The sequence below is a fragment of the Crocuta crocuta genome, unplaced genomic scaffold, assembly GCF_008692635.1.
Source record: "Crocuta crocuta isolate KB4526 unplaced genomic scaffold, BGI_CrCroc_1.0 scaffold131, whole genome shotgun sequence".
In the NCBI taxonomy this organism is placed as follows: Eukaryota; Metazoa; Chordata; class Mammalia; order Carnivora; family Hyaenidae; genus Crocuta; species Crocuta crocuta.
In genome coordinates, this window is record NW_027528977.1 from 7,390,481 (window position 1) to 7,413,893 (window position 23,413).

The window sequence follows — 23,413 nt, forward strand, 5'->3', positions numbered from 1 at the left end:
TTATAAAAGCAACATCTGCATTACATACAATTTACAAAACTCTTAAAAATGCTTATCTTGTAGTTAAAATCATTTTTACATATTTCCATCAGTCAGAGATTTAAAATAACACATTAATATTACAATTTTTTTACTGTAAACAATCTTAGTAAAAAGCAAACAAAAAAATCTTTGTATAACTGTAAATCTCAATTTTATACGGAAGCATAGGGATAATAGCGTGAATTCTCAAATACCCAATCCCCAGATTAAACAATTATCAGCTCTATTTCATCTAAATGCTGCACCTCATCCCCAGTTATTTTGAAAGCAAATCCCCAGATATATAACTTCATCCGTAAATATGTCGATATCTATCTACAAAAGAATCTTTAAAAGTATAATCACAATACTAATACCACATATAAAAATTAAAAATAATTTCTTAATATCAACAAATAACCAACCAGTGTTCAGATTTTCTCCATAGTCTCATGGTTTTATACAATTTTATAACTGCCCGTTTTACTTGACTCTTGTCAAGACTACATCTGGTCTCCCTTCACTGTCAGGGTAATTGGTTCCTCTTCCCTTGCCGCTCCCCCTCCTCCAAGGTCCTGTTCCAGTTCTCTTCCAACCCCACCAGACCTGGGGAGCCACCTCTGGAACACTGAAGACAACTACCCGCGGAACCAAAGTTGCGCGTCCCCTGCGAGCTCCGATGGGAGTTCTTTTTCAACTGCACCAAGAGCATTGTCCGCTAACCGATTGGCAGAGGAAGCCGGAAGCTCTTGTGAGTATGTAGAGCGGGCAAAGAGCTGTGCCACGAGAGGCGGTGAAGGGCCGGGCCGCAGTTTTTCATCCGGACTGAAGCTCAGAGGAGCCTGGACCTCAGTACCGATGGAGGGTGGGGCCGGAGGTCGAACCAGCAGCGCGCTGTTTGCGGGGTTCCGGGCTTTGGGGCTTTTTAGCAACGACATTCCACACGTGGTGCGGTTCAGTGCCCTGAAGCGCCGATTCTATGTGACGACATGCGTGGGCAAGAGCTTCCACACCTATGACGTGAGTGACTTGTTCCTTTGGCCGCTTCCCGGGAGCCACCCTCCTCGGCCCCCAGTTCTCTCTAGGGGTAGTCCTGCTCTCCTCCCCCACTGATCAAGGGCTTCCCTTCCTGCCGTCTCTTCCCTCTTACCTGTCCTGTTTCATCACGGCTTCATATCCACGTGTTGTTGTAGACCTTGCATTCCGCTGGGGGCGAGTTTCGGAGGCTCCCAGCTGGGGAAAAGTACCAGAGAACGTTTCAGTTTTATAGCAATATATTTGTTCAGTAAATAGCTGTTCATGTTCTCTTGAAGATGTAAACGTGATTAAGACCAGTTTCTACCCTGGGTGGTTAGTCGGTTAAGCCTCCGACTTCGGCTCAGGTCATGATTTCACGGTTCATGGGTTCGAGCCCGGTGTCGGGCTCTGTGCTGACAGCTAGCTCAGAGCCTGGAGGCTGTTTCGGATTCTGTGGCTCCCTCTCTGACCTTCCCCTGCTCACACTGTCTCTCTCTCTCTCTCTCTGATATAAATAACACATTTTAAAAATTAAAAAAAAAAAAAAGACCAGTTTCTGCCCCCTCTTAACGAGAAAAACTTGTAAGACATTTTATTGTGCAATTTCTGACACGCTGGATTAGAAATTCGGACTAAAATACATTGGAAGAACTTGGAAGGGATGGGATTAATTATTTTGAGGACTATTCACATTTGATAGCAAACTGGTTTCCTTAAACTTCCTCTGAGCATCTATTTTCTACCAACATTTGAGGGTCTCATACCGTGCTTCTTAGTCTAAGCCTTGCAGCACTTTGCGAGACATGTATCGTTTACCGTTTTCCCGCGGCACCCTTATATAAAAAACTAGGAAACAGTCTCAGAAATTATTTGTCCTAGGCCTTCCTGCTTGTTAGTGGTGGTTTCCTCCTTTAATTTCTCATCAGTCATAGTCTTTTGCTGCTGTTTACTGTTTTCCTTCATCTTTCCAAATGAATGTATGCTCTGTGAAAGCAGGGAGCTTTTCTTTATGATCAGGATGATAGTAGCCAGTGTTAATTAAGCACTTTTCCTGGAAATTGAGCTGTAAAGTTGTATGCTTTGAAGGTTCATGTAAAGCAAATGGGTTAGTAGCAAGAAGAGGTGGTTGTTGGTAGCCGGTTGAGTTAGTGGACGAGGAAAGTGAGAGCCATACCCAAAATGGAGATGGTGCTGGTATTGGCAGCTAACATTTATTGAAAATTAATTATGACTGGCTCCATCAACAAATTGTATATATTGAATATCGTAACAGCCTTCAACAGAATTGAATGTTTAAAGCAGGTACCTTTTTTATTTTATTTTTTAAGTTTATTTATTTTGGGAGAGAGAGAGAGAAAGCGAGAGAAAGCACGCGCGCACCGGCATACTAGCAGGGGAGGGGCAAAGAGAGAGAATCCCAAGTGGGCTCAGCACTGACAGTGAGGAAGTTGGGCTCCATTCAGTGAACAATGAAATCATGACCTGAGCTCAAATCATGAGTGAGTTGCTTAACCAACTAGCCACTCAGGTGCCCGGTAACTATTTTAATTCTTATTTTACAGATGAAGAGGAATTTGAGAAACAGATTGATTAATTTTGTCAAGGTCATAGTGTTGGATCAGTAACCATAGATTGGGATCAGCTAATTACAGCCTGCAAGCCAGGCTTGTGACATTTTTATTATTTTATAATGATTTCCAAGTAAACTTTGCACAGTAGTAGAATGCAATATAATTAAATTCTGGCATGACATGGAGACCTGTGTGTGTTTACATTCAAGAAATACAGAATATGTAATTTGATCTCCCAGTGGCCCTTTCAGTCTTAGGATTCTAGCATCTCTGAGATTTGAATTTCCACTAGTACCCCACTGAACTCTATGCTTCATAGATGGGTGGTTTTGACATTTTTAAATGGTTGGGGGAAAAAATAAAAATAATAATATATCATGACATATGAAAATTACATGAAAATCAAATTTCTGCATACATCAATAAAATTTATTGGAATAGAGCTGTACATATTTGTTTACATGTTATATGTGGTCGCTTTCAAGTTTTATTAGCAGTTGCATAGTTTTAGCAAAGACCACCATAGCCTGCAAAGCTCTAAAATATTTACTATATGACCCTTTATAGAAAACATTTATGTTCCCCTTCCTTCCCAACTCCTGATGAAATAGTCAAAAATATAAGCCTTCCTAATAATGAAAAATTACAGTCAGTAAATATACTTTCAAAGAAAGATACCATAGCAAATTTATGTATGAGATTATATCTTAGTTTTCAAGTATTAAATTTTCATTAACAAAAGCAATTATAATCTATTTGATCATTTTTGTTTCTTTTTTAAAACAGGTTCAGAAACTTAGTTTGGTGGCAGTAAGTAAGTAAACTTTATCCTGAATTTATTCATGTTTAGTGTCTTTTAAAAATATTAACTTTTTGACATTAAGACTTACAGAATATATAAGAAATTCATTGTGTATTTCTGATTAACTTACATAGTTAAAAAATAAGAATTCAGGATGGGATCAGGCGTTGCATTTAGTTGTCATGTCTCTTTAGTCTTTTTAAATTTAGAATAGTTCATTAGACTTTGTGTTTCACAGTATTGATATTTTTGAAGAGGGTAGGCCAATTATTTTTTTAGAAATGTCCTTCAATTTGACCTTTTCTGTTGTTTTTTCATGATTAGATTCAGGGTATGCACTATTGCAAGAATAACAAAGAAATAACGTAGAATTCTCAGTGGATTTATTAGCAGGCACATGTAGTTAGTTCTGTTCCTGGCTTTTATCATTTTATTAAGGTGACACTTGTCAGGAGGCTCCATTTTAAAGTTTTACCCTTTGTAATTAGTATCTTGTGGTTACATACAGTGAGACTATGTAAATATCATGTTACTCTTGAAAGTTTTACCCACCATTTTTATCACTTAGTGATGGTTCTTGCCTTAACTAGTTATTAGAATGATGATTACTAAATAATGATTTTCGGGGGCGCCTGGGTGGCTCAATCGGTTAAGCGTCCGACTTCAGCTCAGGTCATGATCTCACAGTTCATGAGTTCGAGCCCCGCGTTGGGCTCTGTGCTGACAGCTAGCTCAGAGCCTAGAGCCTGTCTTTGGATTCTGTGTCTCCCTCTTTCTATGACCCTCCCCTGCTCATGCTGTCTCTCTCTCTCTCAAAAATAAATTAAAAATATTAAAAATAAATAAATAGTGATTTTTGGATTCCATCATTGCTTCCACTGTAAGGAAGAGCTTTCCCTTTTCCTACGTTTTGATATTCCTTCCAATGGAAGGAATATTTAGTTTTTTGGAAACTGTTATACAGAACAAAGGGCCTGCCAGAGCTGAGAGATTGTAGTATAACCATGAAATGTGAACTTTGTAACACAAACAAAGGAGAGCTACAAGGAACCCAGTGTATGTGTCTGATTAACTTAAAATTTTAAAAAGATTATAGAAGGACACTATAACCTAAGTCAAATACAAAGTGAATGATAAACCTATGAAAATAGTATTCAGGTAATGAAATCTTTTTTTTAAGTTTTATTTATTTTGAGAGAGAGCAAGTGAACACATGTACTGGGAGGGGTAGAGAGAGAGGGAGAGAGAGAATCCCCTGCAGGCTCTGCATTGTCAGCTCAGAGCCCAATGTGCGGCTTAAGCTCACGAACCCTGAGATCACGATCTGGGCCAAGATCAAGAGTCAGACATTTTCACAGACTGAGCCACCCAGATGCCCTGGGAATGAAATCTTACAGTAGAATGTGCAGCATGAAAAATACAATCATCTATATTCTAACTCTCCTGCCCCTAAAGCAAGGAATAAAAAGAAAAGGCCAATGTGACCATGATAGAGAGGGGTGAAGAAATCATAATGTGTGAGAAATGACTAGAGAGTATAGGCATATTTGCCTTGGAGAAGACTGAGTAGATACCGTATTGTTCATTTAAAGGTTCAGGATGTAGGGTATCATATTGAATTTTTCTGAGGTTTTTCCAAAGCATAGAGTTAAATAGGGTTTAGGTCTTGATTTACTTTAAAAATTTTGCTAGAATTATTAGTAAATGTGATGTTCCTGAAGGCATTTACATTGACTATCTGCCATGTTTTTTATATGAAGTGTGAATTTTTTCCTAATAACTTCAAAAAGCTTTTCATTTCTTTAGGATTATATTTTTATGTCTGTAAATATTAGACATTACTTCTCTTAGGGAAGATCAAGGTGATTTAATATTCTCAGTCTGGTAGTTATTAGAAATGTAAAATAACATTCAAGTCAAATTTATACTGATTATTAGATTTTATTCATATATCTACACATACATACATATTTTTTAATTATAGCCATGAAAAATGGTATATGTATACTTGAGATTTCTCTCTGTGCCAAGATCTTACAATTTCTTATTTCTTTTATATTTCCTTTTACCTAGGTAACTCTGTCCCACAGGATATCTGCTGTATGGCAGCTGATGGGAGGCTAGTCTTTGCTGCTTATGGGAATGTTTTCTCTGCATTTGCCCGTAATAAAGAGGTTTGTATCCCTGAACTATTTTAAATGTGTTTTTGCAGTCAATAGTTAATTGCCATGAAAGCAGAGGGAACTTTAATGTTGTTGTTCTTCAACTGGGACACTCTGGACATGTACTCCTTTTATTTTAAACATTTATTGGGTTTTTCTGGAGGAAGAGAAAGTTGATTTTATCAAATTTTCAAAATTAGTTAAAACTGTTACTTCAGTTTTCTTCATCAGGGTTGAACATTGGAATTATTTGAGCAGCTTCTTCAAAATTTTCCCACCCAGTTGGGTTCCATCTCCTGAGCTTTCTACTTTGTATTTTTGGGTGGGGTAGGACTCAGAAAATGCTTTTGAAAATTCTTTCCCAGGAGATTTTTTTTTTTCTCTTTTTAAATCCAAGTTAGTGAACATATAGTCTAATAATGATTTCAGGAATAGAATTTAGAGATTCATACTAACATGTAACACCCAGTGCTCATCCCTGCAAGTGCCCTCCTTAATGTCTGTCACCATTTACCACCACCTGCCAGCAACCCTCAGTTTGTTCTCTGTATTTAAGGGTTCCTTATGGTTTGTCTCCCTCTCTGTTTTTATCTTATTTTTGCTTCCCTTCTCCAATGTTCATCTGTTCTTTGCCTTAAATTCCACATATAAGTGAATCATTTTTTTATCTTTCTCTGACTTATTTCACGTAACATAATATACACTCTAGTTCCATCCACGTCATTGCAAATGGCAAGATTTCATTCTTTTTGATTGCCAAGTAATATTTTCCATTGTATATATACACCATATCTTCTTTATCTATTGTTCAGTCAGTGGACTTTTGGGCTCTTTACATACTTTAGCTATTGTTGATAGTGCTGCTATAAACATTGGGGTACATGTGTCCCTTCAAATCAGAATTTTTGTATACTTTGGATAAATACTTAGTAGTGTAATTGCTGGGTCATAGGGTAGTTCTATTTTTAATTTTTTGAGGAACCTCCATACTGTTTCCAGAGTGGCTGCACCAGTTTGCATTCCTACCAGCAGGGCAAAAGGGTTCCTCTTTCTCCACATCCATGTCAGCATCTGTTGTTGCCTGAGTTGTTAATGTTAACCATTCTGACAGATAGAAGGTGTCATCTCATTGTGGTTTTGATTTGTATTTCCCTGATGATGAGTGATGTTGAGCATCTTTTCATGTGTCTGTTAGCCATATTTTCATTGGAAAAGTGTCTATTCATGTTTCTTGCTCATTTCTTCACTGGATTGTTTATTTTTTGGGTGTTGAGTTTAGTAAGTTGTTTCTAGATTTTGGATACTAACCCTTTATCCAATATGTTACTTGCAAATATCTTCTATTCCTTCCATTGCCTTTTAGTTTTGCTGACTGTTTACTTCACTGTGCAGAAGCTTTTTATCTTAATGAGGTCCCAATAGCATTTTTGCTTTTGTTTCCTTTGTCTCCAGAGACCTATCAAGTTAGAAGTTGCTATGGCTGAGGTCAAAGAGGTTGTTGCCTGTTTTCTCCTCTAGGATTTTGATGGCTTCCTGTCTTACATTTAGTTCTTTCATCCATTTTGAGTTTATTTTGTCTATGGTGTAAGAAAGTAGTCCAGGTTCATTCTTCTGCATGTCTCTGTCTAGTTTTCCCAACACCATTTACTGAGGAGACTGCCTTTTTTCTATTAGATATTCTTTCCTGCTTTGTCAAAGATTAGTTGGCCATACATTTGTGGGTCCATTTCTGGGTTCTCTATTCTGTTAAATTGATTGATATATCTGTTTTTGTGCCAGTACCATACTGTCTTGATGATTATAGCTTTGTAATACATCTTTAAGTCCAGAATTGTCATGCATCCTGCTTTGGTTTTCTTCTTCAACATTACTTTGGTTATTCGGGGTCTTCTCTGGTTCCATGCAAATTTTAGACTGGTTTTTTCTAGCTCTGTGAAGAATACTGGTTTTATCTTGATAGGTATTGTATTGAATATGTAGATTATGTTGGATAGTATTGACATTTTAACAATATTTATTCTTCCAATGCATGACCATGGAATGTATTTCCATTTCTTACTGTTCTCTAGTTTTCAGAGTACAGATCTTTTGCCTCCTTGGGTAGATTTATTCCTAGGTATCTTAAGGTTTTTGGTGCAATTGTAAATAGGATTGATTCCTTGATTCTGTTTTCTGCTTCTTCATTATTGGTGTATAGAAATGCAACAGATTTCTGTACATTGGTTTTATATCCTGTGACTTTGCTGAATTCATATATCAGTTGTAGTGGTTTTTTGGTTGAATCATGTAGTCTGCAAAGAGTGAAACTTTGACATCCTTCTTGCTGATTTGGATGCCTTTGATTTCTTTTGTTGTCTGATTGCTGAGGCTAGGACTTCTAACACTGTATTGAATAACAGTGGTGAGAGTGGACATCCCTGTTGTGTTTCTGTCCATAGGGGAAAAGCTCTCAGTTTCCCCCCTTTGAGGATGATATTATCTGTGGGCCTTTCATATATGGCCTTATGATCTTGAGGTATGTTTCTTCTATCTGTACTTTCTTGAGGGTTTTTATCAAGAAAGGATGCTGTATTTTGTCAAATGCTTTTTTTGCATCTATTAAGATCATGTGGTTCTTATCCTTTTATTAATGTGATATATCACAATGATTGATTTGTGGGTATTGAACCAGCCCTGCATTCCAGGAATAAATCCCACTTGATCCTGGTGAATAATTCTTTTAATGTATTGTTGGATTTGATTTGCTAGTATCTTGAGAATTTTTGCATCCATGTTCATTAGGGAAATTGGTCTATAATTCTCCTTTTTAGTGGGGCCTTTGTCTGGTTTTGGAATCAAGGTAATGCTGGCCTCGTAGAATGAGTTTGGAAGTTTTCCTTCCATTTGTATTTTTTGGAACAGCTTAAAGACTTAATTCTTCTTTAAATGTTTGGTAGAATTCTACTAGATAGCCATCCGGCTCTGGACTCTTGTTTTGTGGGAGATTTTTTTATTACTGATTCAATTTCTTTACTCGTTATGGATCTGTTCAAATTTTCTGTTTCTTCCTGTTTCAGTTGTGGTAGTTTATATGTTTCTAGAAATTTTCCATTTCTTCCAGATTGCCCAATTTGTTGGCATATAATTGCTCATAATACTCTCTTTATTGTTTGTATTTTTGTGGTGTTGGTTGTGATCTCTCCTCTTTCATTTGTGATTTTATTTATTTGGGTCCTTTCCTTTTTCTTTTTGATCAGTCCTACTAGGGGTTTATCAATTTTAATTCTTTCAAAGAACCAGCTCCTGGTTTCACTGATCTTTTCTACTATTTTTTTGACTTTGCTGTCATTGATTCCTGCTCTAAAATCATTACCCTTCTTCTGCTGTTTTGGGCTTCCTTTGCTGTTATTTTTCAATGCTTTTAGGTGAATGGTTAGGTTGTATATTTGAGACCTTTCTTCTTTAGGAAGGCCTGGATTGCTACATACTTCTCTCTTATAGCACCTTTGCTGCATCCCTGAGGTTTTGGACTGTCATATTTTCATTTTATTTCTGCCACTGCTTTATACGGATTGATTTTTTTCATTACGAACAACTCAGCCCATGACTCCTTTTCTAAGAACGAAGTGGTTGTTTTCTATAGAGAGAAAACTAGATTCTCTGTTTTCTACACTGGTGAGGAACAGTCCTTTCTTAATCTTTCATTTGGTTTCTAAGTTTGTTCTGGAAAAACTGCCTTGAGAGATGACCTGGCTCTGATGGTCCAGAATGAAAGGGGAAGTGGCAGTACGGCCTCCTAGATAGCCAAGCATTCAGATCAGTGTACTTGTCAAAGTCTGACTTGGACTGACATTTGTTCCCAGAGTCCTCCATCATGCCTGTGGCAAAGGAAGGCAGTTTACCTGCGGAGTTCTTTAATGGGACTTTGATTGGATTTTTAGAGTCAGGAAAAATGTCCATTTTTTGTTGTTGATGTTGTTGTTTGTTTTTTTACAAAATACCACAGTTTGTAGCTTTCCCTGGAAAATACATATAGAGAGAAAGTAAGGGTGGCAAAACATTAGAGATTAATGGTAGGAAGCTGTTACCACTTCTAGGGCCAAAAGGACAAGGAGGAGAAATAGCGTTTCTGGAATCTGGTGAGAACTGAAACCACGGAAAAAGGGGCTGCAATTCCTGAGGAATGCAGTTACTATAAGGATAACGTCTCTATGTGTCAAAACAGAAGTGCTCCATCCTCCCTGTCTCATCCAGAAGTCAGCTGATGATGGAGCTTGTAGAGTCAGCCTTCTAGAAAGTAACCATTTTTCAGGATGCTTGGAATTGTGCTGGTTGGATTGGGTGAATTACCCAGCTGTGTGTGTGTCTTCCCTAAGCTCAGTTGGGAGGCTGAGCTCTAGAGAGATCATTTCTGTGTTTCTAGTTGATGCTTCCTTATTGGACTGGCTGAGGGAGCAGGTGAAAATGCCTGATTAATCTAACCTTGGATAATCAGAAGTTGGATCACATTTCTTAACAAAAGCATCTTTAGGATTAGCATGTTTTTGGTTAATATGAATAATATTAAATGTTGAATGAGTTATAACATGAAATTCTTTTGAACTTTAACATTGTAGGTAGTACATACCTTTAAGGGTCATAAAGCAGAAATCCATCTGTTACAACCCTTTGGAGATCACATTATCTCTGTTGATACTGACAGCATTCTTATTATTTGGCATATATATTCCGAAGGTAAGATTGAGACAATTATTGCATTATTTTGGGGGATAGTATGTAGCTAAAATTAAAAACCTATGTAAACACAACTTCCATGTCAGGCTTCACATGTAATCAGAAAACATTTTAGACTCTTTATATGAGGAAGAAGGTTCTAAGTAAAAAATGTACAAATAATTTTAGTCAGCTAGCTGAGCTAACTACAGTATTGATAACCTATTTATCTCAGCTAATACATTTTCCATTGCAGTTCTCCAAATTTAGTGACATGTTAATTATTTTCTCTGTAGAGTGCATTTTGGTATATGATTACACCTGAGTAATTCTTGGTTTGTATTTCAAATTTCTGTAAAGGAGATTATGGTAGTAAATTTGAAGATCCTCTAATCTAAAGGAAAGTATATTTTTCTAAGAACATGAGTCAGTGTTCCTTACTTGTGATAGTCTAATACAGTGGTACTGAGCTATGTTCGGTGGAAATGTATGAGAAGCACTGTTTCACCAAGCACTTAGTTTCACCAAGGTTTGCCTCTTAACTTTTTACATCTTTGAGTGGCCCATCGATCTCCCTAGATATTTGGCCTTTCACTCCATGGAAGAGCTCAGCATAAGCACTTCGCTTGGAATATTCACTCTGCCTCTTGATCAGATTATAAAAATAGTAAGGCTGATCCCTTTTTTTAAGCCTTATTTTTTATCCCTATAAAGCAATTCAACAATGAGTGAAATTTTTAATAGTACTGATATCAGAGTTTTAGAAAACTTTTGACAGTCTAAATTACATTTACAAGTTGCTCCTCATCACATTTGTTTAATTTCTCAAGGAATGTGTAAAGGTTAGTATGTAAGTCTTTGATTTATATTAGAACATAAATCTTTGATACGGTAGATTTACTTTAAGGGTAGATATATGGGTATATGAAAAATAATTACATGTTGTTTATAACTTTCACTTTTGTAGAGGAATACCTGCAATTGACTTTTGATAAATCGGTATTTAAAATTTCTGCAATTTTGCACCCAAGTACCTACTTGAATAAAATACTTCTTGGAAGTGAACAAGGAAGCCTACAGTTGTGGAATGTAAAATCCAAGTAAGCACTTTAAAATATAACAGGCGGTTCCCATCTTATCCTTATCTACTACTCCCTAATGCATACTTAAGTCTCCCAATTCTCCTGTCTTTATATGTTTACCTGGAGGGCCTTCTAGAAACATACCTACTTTTGGAGTTGTTACTCACAGTATGACATAGGCGAAAGGTGGCATGTGGTCCTGTCACATGGTAGGCAGCTTCATAAATACCTGTTGAAAAGTGTGCGCTAAAGGCCTTAATCTCTAAAGAATCCATATAACTATAGAGAAGCCTCTAGTAAAGTAACATAAGATAAGAAAATACTTATGTGTTGGCCACTAGACAGCATCTAGTTTTCAATAAACTGAAAAGGTAGGAGAAGGCAAAGTCAATCAGTATTAATTTAGTTCTAACATTTGGAATCATTTTCAGGGTAAAAGTAGTTTTATGATCAACCACAAACTTGTTGAACATCTACTATAATAGTGGTATAGCTGGAGGGCTAGATAAATGATTTTGAATACCTTTACCTGTTACTTGAACATTTATGGAGAAAAAAGTGGTAGCTCAGTCTTTGTATAGGATGAAAAAGACAAAAATATTTGACTATCCAAACTGTACTTTCTAAAGCTCTCCTAAATTTGAAAGGGAAAGTAAGATTATTAAAGGTTTAACATTTATCCTTGTTTGTAGTTTTAAATCAGTGTTTTCATTCAGTTTAGCAGATATCATTCACTACGTACCCTTATCAGCTTGGGGATAATGACAGAAGTATTGTCTCTGCTCCTACGTTATATATTGAGGCTCTTTACGTGATGTTCACACACTATTGTACATTAAATATTCCTTGGATAATCATTGAGTAAACTAATCTGTGCCCACTTACTGAATTTACTACATGATTTAGTATTTATTGAATATCATTGTAACTATTTCAGAATCTTTGTTTCTTCATAGCCTTATTTATCATTTGTGGCTTGGTTCTATAATTTAGAGCAGCATCACTATTGTCCTGTAACAGTAATATAACAGAAGTGTCATATTCCCTATGGTAATATTTTTCTAGAAATACATTGCAGTGACAAAAACAAGATCTATCTACATTCTGAGATGGTTTTTTGTTATAGTTTGTAATATAAAATGATTTTTAGTCCTGTATTTTTTTTCTATTTCTTAAAGAATTGGCATAGTATAGTAGTTACTAGCAGCATGGGGCATAAGATCTGGAATTGGTTTGTCTGGGCTCTTTGAATTATTAGCCACATAACCTTAGCTTAATTGTTTCACATAACTAAGTTTCTTACTTTCTTGTCTGGATAATGGTGATATCTACCTCATGGAATTGTTTTTTGAGTATTAAATAGTTAATATATACTTGGAATAGTGTGGGGCAGAGTAACAACTTAAATATCACCCATTATTATTTTGCTTTTTAACATCCAGTCGATTTTGTTTCCATAAAGATAAAAACTTTGAACTATTTTTCTTCCTGTAGTAAGCTTCTATATACATTTCTGGGATGGAAAATTGGAGTAACAGCTCTTCAGCAGGTTAGTATTTTTCTATTAAGTCAAAGAAGAAATGAAGTTAGTAGTGGTGATCTTTCCATTTTAGAGATCAACCGTATTTTTTTAGACCTAAAGATAAAAATACATAAACTAGTTTATTTTTATTAATATTGCCCTAAAAAGTAGTTTTTGGAAATGTCATTGATAAAAGAACAAACCTTTTGTCTATCAACATTTATGGAAATCTTTTTGCCTGGAGTTAGGCTCTAAATCTATGGTTGCTGTGGAACAGTCTTTACTCATCATTTTGAAAAAATTTTTTATAAAGTTTTATTATTTCTGAGAGAGGGAGAGAGTCAGTGTGAGCAGGGGAGGGTCAGAGAGAGGAGGGGATACAGAATCTGAAACAGTCTCCAGGCTCAGAGCTGGCTATCAGCACAGAGCCCGATGTGGGGCTCGAACCCACTAACCGTGAGATCATGACCTGAGCCAAAGTCGGACACTTAACCGACTGAGCCCCCAGGCGCCCCAGTTTACTATCATTTTGTAAGCGTATAGTCTGGTGCCTTGTGCAGAGTGGTGATGATGGAGATGAGTTAGTTGTTCAGTACGGCAAGGGAGATTATACGTCATGCAGAGAAATTTGTCAGAATTTTGAGAGTTGTAGTTTGGAATAATTGGGACCCAAATCCTAATATTTCATTAATTGGACTTTTCCATAAATAACTCCTTTTGTTTTCATGAGTCTGCAGAACATGTATGAATGAATGAATGACTGAAGATCTGCAGAGAATCTTACATTAGACACATACACTGCCAGTGTACCCTTGTCCTTCTAAATATCTGTTGCTTATCCCTGCCCAGTTTATATTTATTCTTTCATTCTCTCTTACAACCATCAACCTTGCTGTGCTTTTGCCTACCCATAAGACCCTGAGGTATCAGATGGTTAGGTCCCTTGAGGGCAAGGAGTCATACTTGTTTTAGTAGCCCCAGAGTCTCATGCATAATGGTCACATAATGGTAAATTAATAAAATGTTTAACCTGATTCTATTCTGCAGTGGCATTGGACATTGATCTTCTGTTGAAAAACTTATTATAGAGCCTATATATAAGACCATTGTATAACATGAAGATTATATTCATAAAATATTAGAGCTAGAACAGACTAATTGTAAAACTTTTTGCCTTTTAATATATTTTATAGGTTTTTGTTTCCTTGGATGAAGAATTGTCCACTTCCTTTATAGTTGGCCTTTTATGTTGCCATGCATATCGCCTTTATATGCTTTCTAAGAGTTGTATCTCTTTTGTTTTCTTTTCAGTCACTGATGTGTAGTGTTTTCATATGTCAGATTCCTTTTATGGCTGTTTTCTTACTGAGTCAGCTGTGTTTGGGGATGAGGAAGTTGATGGTGACTACCAGATTTGTAGCTGGGAAGTAACTTGGAAAAATCATTCCTAAATATTTCCATATGAACTAACAGTCAAAGTATACTAGAATGGTAATTCTTCGTAGGGTTTTTTTTTTTTTTTTTGCCATCGTCAGGAAGATATTCCATAATTTCTTTTACATAAGTAATGATGCATAACATAAGGATTACTGAAGATATTTTGATTAAGAAAATAAAAAGTTGAACAATTTAATTTTCAGGCACCAGCTGTGGATGTTGTTGCTGTTGGTCTTATGTCAGGTCAGGTCATCATTCACAACATTAAATTTGATGAAACATTAATGAAGTTTCGTCAAGACTGGGGACCTATTACTTCAATTTCATTTCGTACAGGTAACCGTTCATTTATTTATTGATAAGAGTTAAGAATGTTTAAAATGTATACTTCGAAGCTTACCAACATTTTCCAAGTGGATGTTTTCTTGCAAGTTAATGTACTTAATAGAAATAAGTGAAATACTGTGTTACAAATAGCCATAGGGATATGGGTAGATTATAGGTGTATAGTTTTTTTCTAAATTTGTTTATGGATTAAAGGGATGGAGAGAAGAATTGTTAAGTTTGGTTGTTTTATGCTGCATGTGTTTCTTATTGTATTTTATTTTTAATAACAGATGGTCATCCAATAATGGCAGCTGGAAGCCCATGTGGCCATATTGGACTCTGGGATCTGGAAGACAAAAAGTTAATCAATCAAATGAGAAATGCACATTCTACAGCAATTGCCGGACTGACATTTCTCCATAGAGAGCCACTTCTTGTCACAAATGGTGCTGACAATGCTCTGAGGGTATTATGATTACTGTTGTTATTTCCCTGGCATTTACCCTTGAGGTTATTGCAAGCCTGTTTTAATGTATCAGCCTGAAACCTAGAAGATGAAAGGAAAATGGATACCATAATAGTATAGATGAAACAAAAAGCACAGCAGGTTACATGATTGCAGCGAAGTGAGAAAGGGTTACAGTTCATCTCTCCCCAGCCGCTTCTCCAGGGTCAGTAGACCGGCAACCACTACCCAGTGCCAGTTGATATGTGTAGATGATCTGATGCTTGCAGATCACTTAACACTTTGTGAAAGAACCTTACCTTTTTATTTCTTGGCAGATATGGATATTTGATGGTCCCACAGGTGAAGGCCGGCTTCTGAGATTCAGAATGGGACATAGTGCTCCTCTCACCAAAATCAGATATTATGGACAAAACGGACAGCAGATTCTTAGTGCAAGTGAGTTTCTGCTTTGTGTGATTAGTTTATTCCAGAAAGTATTGAGAGCAGGGTGCTAAATAATTATTAGGTTTGGTATGAATGAATTTTCAAATTCAAATACCCTTTGAGTGATTTGGAAATCTGGGTAAATGAGATTCTTTTTGAATTCTTCAGGAAGCACCGTAGATATTATCTTCATTTGGAGTATTATTTTATATACCGATCCTCACAGACAGGTGATCAGATTCTGAAACTGTAGCCCTTACCAAGTCTAATAATCTGCTGAAAATTATTAGTACCTCATATTATCCTTTGTTCTTACTAAATGGCATTCTGTGCACAGGTGAGTATTATAATGAAGTAGTTGCAATTTAGCTCTCCTTTTAAAGTATCCCAAACTGTACTTCAAGTTTTAAGAATCTATAAGATTCAAATGATCCATTGTTTTGATGAAGTTTGATAGTTATTTTCTTTATATATCAACAGGTCAAGATGGAACTCTTCAATCATTTTCCACAATACATGAAAAATTTAACAAGAGTTTGGGACATGGTAGGTCATTTGCAAGATGGAAAAAAAACTGCTTGTCACAAAAGAAACATTTCAAGATACTTATACTGTGAGACAACCAGAGGAGGCTTCATTGATAAATTCCTTTTTTCTTGGATGAAATTTAAAAACCCTTGTATGAAGAGTAATAGAAAGATTCTTAACATCAGTATTGCTATAGAAGTGGTTGAGGGCTGCTTTAAGGTTGTTGAAAAGAGTGAAGACATCTTGGGTGGTAAAAACATACTGCTGCCACCCAGAAGACCTGGATGATCTAACTGGAGCTACATGTAGAGTGCAGGATTTTAAACATGGACGGGATCGTAGAGAGAGCATCAAAGTAATCAGTGTCCTATCTTTGCAGAAAGAACTTGCTTTATTCTGTATTTTTTCCTATAGTTTCCAGCATTTGTGAGATTTTATATATTGGGAAATGTTTTTCCATTTTATTCATAAATACCCCTCCTTTTAGCTACTATCCCGGCTATTCATGCATGTATATACTTTCAGATGATTGTTAAGATCTTTTTATTTTTTTAAGGATCTGTTTTTAATCAGCATCCAAAGTAATATTTTTAGAAATTAAGTCGAAGAGATTTGATATCTTTATGAATCTTCACATCTAGGGATATGATATATCCTCATGCAAGTTGTTTTTTTATTTTCCTTAGAGCCTTAATGAAATTTTTTTGGTGGTTTTTTTGTTGTTGTTGTTGTTGTTGTTTTTAGTTTTCCTCCTGTTGGTCTTACATATTTGAGATTATTCAGTGGTATCTTATGTATTTTTTATAATTTGCTAAATTTTTTTTGCTGGTGTTATAGATATAATCTTTGTTCATTTTATCTCTATCTGCAATGTTTAGTAATATATAAGAATATGTAATATGTTGTAATTACTAAATAATGATTATAATGATATTAAATACTATTGCATTTTAGAAACTCACTGTTTTTATTGGTTCTGTATTTGGTCCAGTGAAATGATTATTACTTCTAATTATTATTTGGTTGTTTCTCTTGATTGACATGACTATGACCATCATATCATCTGTAAAAACTAATTTTTTCCTTTGTTTTTCAGTTATTTATATCTCATGGTTTATTTTCTTATCTAATTACATAGAGTAAATTTCAAAAATGATTATGTAATAGCGGTAAAAACATCATCTTTATTTGGTTCCTGACTTAAATAAGAATATCTTGAATTTGATAGTTGACAAGGAATAGCTTCTCTTTTATGTTCATTTTTCAGTAAGAATTCATAGTTATGTTCTTCTCTCCCTCAACTCCAGGATTAATAAATAAAAAAAGAGTCAAACGTAAAGGACTTCAAAATGCCTTGTCAGTAAGACTTCCACCCATCACAAAATTTGCAGCTGGTAGGTAACTTAACACTGTGTTCCAAGAAATTCTACTTTTCTATTTTTCCTACTATTTTTAAATTTTCTTCATTTTAAAGACTGTTTTTGCAGATACTAATAAGCATTCAGAGGTAACCCAACTCCATACTAAACTAACATGAAGATGAAAAAAGAGTTATTTATAATTTGAAATTATCTTTTAATTTCAGGTTTTGTTCTTTATGAGACCTGTTAATAAACAGGATTTGGTATTTCATTTGTAGCTCTTCTTTTTATTCTATTATATGTCTGGTATAATGTAAGTCACTAATATAAAAAGGTATGAATGAAGAACATAAAGTTATAATTTAATCAAAATGGGAATACACTGAGGTCCTAATATGCTACATCATTCAAGTGGTGTTTCATTCAAAGAATTGATTTTATGAAAAATGTGGATAATATGGTGGGATTATTGAGTGAAAACTACCACAGAAATAAGGTACCATTTTCATTTTGACGTTATTATATCAACCTGGTGATGGTTTCTTTCCTTTATTAATTGCTGTCTGTTTAATTGCTTCTTTCAGGGAGCCACTTACTGCTGGGCTCAAGTCTTAGTACTGAGTGCTACTATAAGACACTATCATTCTTTATTATAATTTCTTCTAATCAGAATTATCTTTAAATTTTTTTAAAGCTTATTATTTGTTTCTGAGAATGAAAGAGAGTGTGTGAGCAGGGGAGGGACAGAGAGAGAGGGAGAGAGAGAATCTCAAGCAGGCTCCTTACTGTCAGCACAGAACCCGACGTGGGGCTCAAACCCACAAAGTGTGAGATCGTGACCTGAGCTGAAATGAAGCTTAAGCAACTGAGCCACCCAGGTGCCCCCAGAATTTCTTGTTAGATTGGAAGTTCATTGCTATCCAAAATTACCTGTACACCATCAGTCCCTAGTGCCTAGTGATAACATAGAATATTATATGTTTAATAAGTAATAGGTAAATGTTTAATAAGTAATACGGAATGAATAATAATTTGATATATGCTTTTCATTATGTTCTAGAGGAAGCTCGTGAAAGTGACTGGGATAGTATCATTGCTTGCCATCAAGGTAAACTATCTTGTTCAACCTGGAACTATCAGAGATCTACAATAGGTGCTTACTTTCTCAAGCCAAAAGAGCTGAAGACAGATGACATAACTGCAACAGTAAGTGAGCTTGACCTTGTGGATAAGAGCATTTTCTTCTGGAAAACTGTCCTGTGGCAATCTTGTTATACTCAAGTTTATTAATGATCCTATTGGTTGAAAAAACAGTTTAACATTTTGAAATTATTCCTTAATAGTGTTAAGTTGTCCAACTATAGAGAATTAGTTTAGGTTTAAGTTAAGTTTTGCTTAATTAGATGTACTATATTAGTTGCTTTAGTTTTCTAATTAATGTAGGATTACTCAGAATACCTTTTGAAGATGAATTCAGCATTTATCAATGAACTTTCTTACCTTAATTATGTTGATTATACAGTACTGTGTTTAATGAATGTGACTCATAAGGTTTCTTTCTTGATTTCTTTTGATATAGGAGTAAGATTTAGCTAACTCTTTAATGATTTACAGGTATAGAAGTTATTTAAAACCTTTATTTTCTTATATTTGTTTCTTGAGAAGGGCCTTTTAGAGAAATTCTAATTGAGTTCTAAGCCTTTCTTAAGTACAACATATATTTAATTTATTTTATTTTTGAGAGAGAGAAGAAGAGAGAATTCTAAGCAGGCTTCACACTCTTGGTGCAGAGCGCGATGCCAGGCTCATACTCGCAAACTATGAGATCATGACCTGAGCCGAAACCAAGAGTTGGGACACTTAACCAACTGAGCCACCCAGGTGCCCCTTAAATACAGCTTTTAAATGCCAGTGTTTACTTAAAAGTTTACTCCTCTTAAGAAATTTTGTTTTTGTTTGCTTTTGTTAATATGTTAGTCTACTTCTATTGCCTTTAGATTTTCAGATCTGAAGAAGCGATGCCAAATTTGGTTTGCAGAATCATTGTTTCTGCTTTTTTGGGTGTTGTTGTTGTTTTAGTGAAAGAGAGAAAAATAGAGAGAAAGCACACATCTGTGTGGGGAGGGGCAAGGGCAGAGTGAGACAGAGAATCTTATGCAAGCTCCGTGCCCAATGTGGAGCCTAACGCAGGGCTCTATCCTAGGACTGTGAAATCACCACCTGAGCCAAAAGTGAGAGTTGGACGCTTAGTTGACTGAGTCACCCAGGTGCCCTGCTTCAACTTCTTAAGAAACAATTTTATTAATATAATTTACAAACCATAAAATTCTCTTTTAAAGTGTTCGGTGATTTTTAGTATATTCATAGGATTGGGAAATCATCACTAAAATCTAATCAGTCTAATTTTAGAATATCCTTATCAACTCAGAAAGAAACCCCATTCTCACACTTCCCCTTCCCTTCTCCCTAACCTAGGTAACCACAGTCTGCTTTTTATTTCTTTGATTTTCCTATTCTGGGCATTTAATGTAAATGGAGTCATACAATACACAGTCTTTCTGATTGGTTTCTCCATCACTTAGCATAATGTTTTAAAAGTTTATTCATGCTATAGCATTTATAATATACTTTACTCATTTTATTGTGAATAATACTACTGTTTGTGTAGAAACCACATTTTATTTAGCCATGGAGCAGTTGATGCCGTTTATGTTGTTTCTACTTCTTGACTCTTATAAATAATGTTAACATTAGTCATTGTAGTAGGATTTTCACCAAGGGAGTCATGACACCGATGTTTTTCTTTCCAGAAGTAACTTTATTTGTGCCAGCACTGCTCAGTTGTGTTTATACCTGAAGAACTGAGCCCTGAACGCCACATGGCATAGTTTTTTGTATATTTTCTATTTTTATTTTTTTTGTCTATTATATATGGTAACACACAAACATGCAGTCTGATTAAGTGGTCTCATGTTATAACGTCATGAAGAATATTGTTGTCACATGTGCATATAGCCAGGTTGTCTTGAGGTTTTGTGTTTTTTTGTTTTGTTTTGTTTTCCAATTCCTTAGAGAGGGGACCCTAGGACACAAAAGGTTTTATGTCAACATATGTTTTTGTTTTTCTGAATATATACCTAGGACTAGAATGGTTGCTCATAATGCAACTCTGTTTAACATTTGTGAGGAGCTGCCAACCTGTTTTCCAAAGTGGCTGTAACTTTTTATACTCCGACTAGCAATGTATATAAGTGTTTCAGTGTCTGTACATTTTAGCCAACGCTTATGATTGTCTGCTCTTTTGATTATTGCCCTCCTGGTTGGTATGAAATAGTATCTCACTGTGATTTTAATTTGTGTTTCCCTAGGGACTCAATGTTCAGCCTCTTTTCATGTGTTTATTGACTATATGTCTTTGGAGAAATGTCTATTCAATTCTGTGCCTATTAAAGGGATTATTTGTCTCTTTGTATTGAGTTGTATTAGCTCTTTATGTATTCTGGATCTAAGTCCCTTATCAGATGTGTGATGTGCAGTGTTTTTTTCCCCATTCTGTGGACTGTCATTTCGTTTTCTTGTTGATATCATTTTCAGTGTAAGAGTTTTTAATTTTGATTAAGTCCAACACTTTTATTTTTGTTATGGTTTTTGGAAAATCATTGCCTAACCTAGGGCTATGAAGATTTACTCCTGTGATTTGTGCTAAGGAGTTTCATAGTTTTAGCTGTTACTTTTAACCTTATAATCCTTTCTGAGTTAATTTATGTGTATGGTGTATGTTGGGTTACAGGTTCATTTTTTTTTACATATGAATACCTAGTTGTCTCAGTATCATTCTTCAAAAGACTTTTTCCCCCATTGAATATTCTTGGCATGCTTGCCAAAAATAAATTTGACATGAATATGAGGCTTTATTTCTAGATTCTCAATTCTATTCCATTGTCTTATATGTCTTTTTTTTATGCCAGAACCACACTGTCTTGACTGTGGTTCCTTTGTATTAAGTTTTGAAATAAAAAAAACTGAATACTCCAAACTCTCCTTTTTTCAAGATTGTTTTGGCTATTCTAATCTCTTGCATTTCTATGTGAATTTTAGGATCCACTTGTCAATATCTTCAAAGAAAGCAGCTAGGATTTTGGTAGGGGTTTTGTTGATACCGTAAATCAGTTTGAGGAATGTTACAATATTAGTATTACTTCTGATCCATGAACATGGGATGTCTTTCCATTTATTTAGATCCTTAATTTCTGTCAGCAATATTTTGTGGTTGTCTGTTTACAAGCTTCGTATTTCTTTGGATTCCTGGTATCTTATTCTTTTTAATGCTATTATAAATGGAGTTCTTTCTTTAATTTTGTTTTGGATTGTTTATTGCTAGTGTATTGAAATATAGTTAATTTTTGTCTACTGATCTATCATGTAACCTTGCTGAATTTATCTATTCTATTTTTTAGTGAATTCCTGTTTTTTAACTTATTAAAAGAGTAATTACATAGTTGATTCTGTTTTGTACACAGCATTTTGAAAGTATGTATGCTTTGTTCTCCATAGTACAAAAATCCAGTTTTAAGCTTTTATACTATTTTCTAAACCATAGAGATTTTATCTTAAGCTTCTTAAGATTACCTGCACAGTTTTGAGTAGCTGTTGTACTAGTAGTGGTGACGATAATTACAGCTAACATTTTTGTGTGCTTACTTTCTTCTAGGCTCTGTGCCTAACAGGCACTATTCTTTTTTTAGAGAGAGAAAGCACATGTGCATATGTGAGCATGTGAGGAGAGGTGGGGCAGAGAAAGTTGGGGGAGACAGTCTTAAGCAGACTCCACGCACAGTGTGGAGCCTGACATGGGCTCAGTCTCACGATAATGAGACCTTGTCTTGAGCCAGAATCAAGAGTCATACACTTTAACTGACAGAGCCACCCAGGCACCCCTAACAGGCATTATTTTATATTATCCTTGCAACACGTCCTATGATGTTGTTTGTTGTTAGCCTCTTTTAATAGAGAATAAAGCTGAAGCTTAATATAATAATGGTGAACATCGTAAGGACATGTTTTCAGTTTTATATCTGCTGTAGAAGCAATTACATAAGGTAAGGTAAAGAAATTAGGCAATGGGATACTTTGACTCTAGCAGTGTTGTGAATAAATTAAAAATTGAAGGCCACCTGAAATAGAATTCTTCTGACTATGTAAATTTCAATTGAGTTACCTTTAGTTAGATTTTATTTTCTTGGATAATAATTTCTGTATGCTTCTTAGAGAATGGACATAGAATCAAGCAGACATTTCATATATACCCAAGTACAATGACATTATGTTTAAGAAAATTAATGAGGCAATTTGTTTAGCATGCTTCTTTTTTTTTTAAATGAGGTTATTAGTAGGTGAAAAGATATTTGGAAACCATGAAGTACAGTAAAAATGTTATTTTTTTGTAACATTTGTGTTAAAATTTTTTTTCCAAAGGCAGTAGATATAACTTCTTGTGGAAACTTTGCCATAATTGGCCTGTCATCAGGAACTGTAGATGTATATAATATGCAGTCTGGTATTCATCGAGGAAGTTTTGGCGAGGATCAAGGTATTGAATTTTTTTCCTTTTTCTTATTTAAAAAAAAAATAATATAGATAGATACAAGGCTAATAACTGTCTCTGACGTTTATTAAATTCTTGAGTGCCAGACATTTTGCTAAGGTTGTAGATGGGTTCTCATCAACCTTGTCGTGCAGTTGCTGGCATATACTTAACTATAAACACCATGTTGAAATACTTAAAGAGAACGGAGTATTGGTAGATTAGGGGAAAGAAGATATTATACAAATTAAAATTTGTGTTTTCTTCCCCTTTCATTAAATAAAATCTTAAGCTTTCTGGCATCAACCTGATGGATATTATTTTAATTACAGCAGTATAATAATTTTCTCCCTATTCCCTGAAATCCAGATTAATTTTAAGATTTTAAGGGAGCTAAATAGAGGGAACTTAGATA

At 35.2% G+C, this 23,413-nt stretch overlaps 1 protein-coding gene across 1 annotated transcript in view; it reads left to right on the plus strand.

Annotated features, from left to right (window-relative positions):
- The first annotated feature begins 769 nt into the window (after positions 1-769).
- The window catches only part of WDR36 (WD repeat domain 36), a 43,859-nt gene continuing 21,215 nt past the window's right edge, over positions 770-23,413 (plus strand). Inside the window, exons 1-13 of the mRNA XM_077757171.1 lie at positions 770-1,041; positions 3,396-3,423; positions 5,485-5,585; positions 10,169-10,286; positions 11,233-11,365; positions 12,842-12,896; positions 14,510-14,642; positions 14,924-15,099; positions 15,417-15,537; positions 16,006-16,071; positions 17,361-17,447; positions 18,475-18,620; positions 22,890-23,004. Coding sequence (XP_077613297.1) covers positions 880-1,041; positions 3,396-3,423; positions 5,485-5,585; positions 10,169-10,286; positions 11,233-11,365; positions 12,842-12,896; positions 14,510-14,642; positions 14,924-15,099; positions 15,417-15,537; positions 16,006-16,071; positions 17,361-17,447; positions 18,475-18,620; positions 22,890-23,004 — 1,441 coding nt within the window. The 5' untranslated portion in view covers positions 770-879. The remainder of the gene's footprint in view (positions 1,042-3,395; positions 3,424-5,484; positions 5,586-10,168; positions 10,287-11,232; positions 11,366-12,841; positions 12,897-14,509; positions 14,643-14,923; positions 15,100-15,416; positions 15,538-16,005; positions 16,072-17,360; positions 17,448-18,474; positions 18,621-22,889; positions 23,005-23,413) is intronic.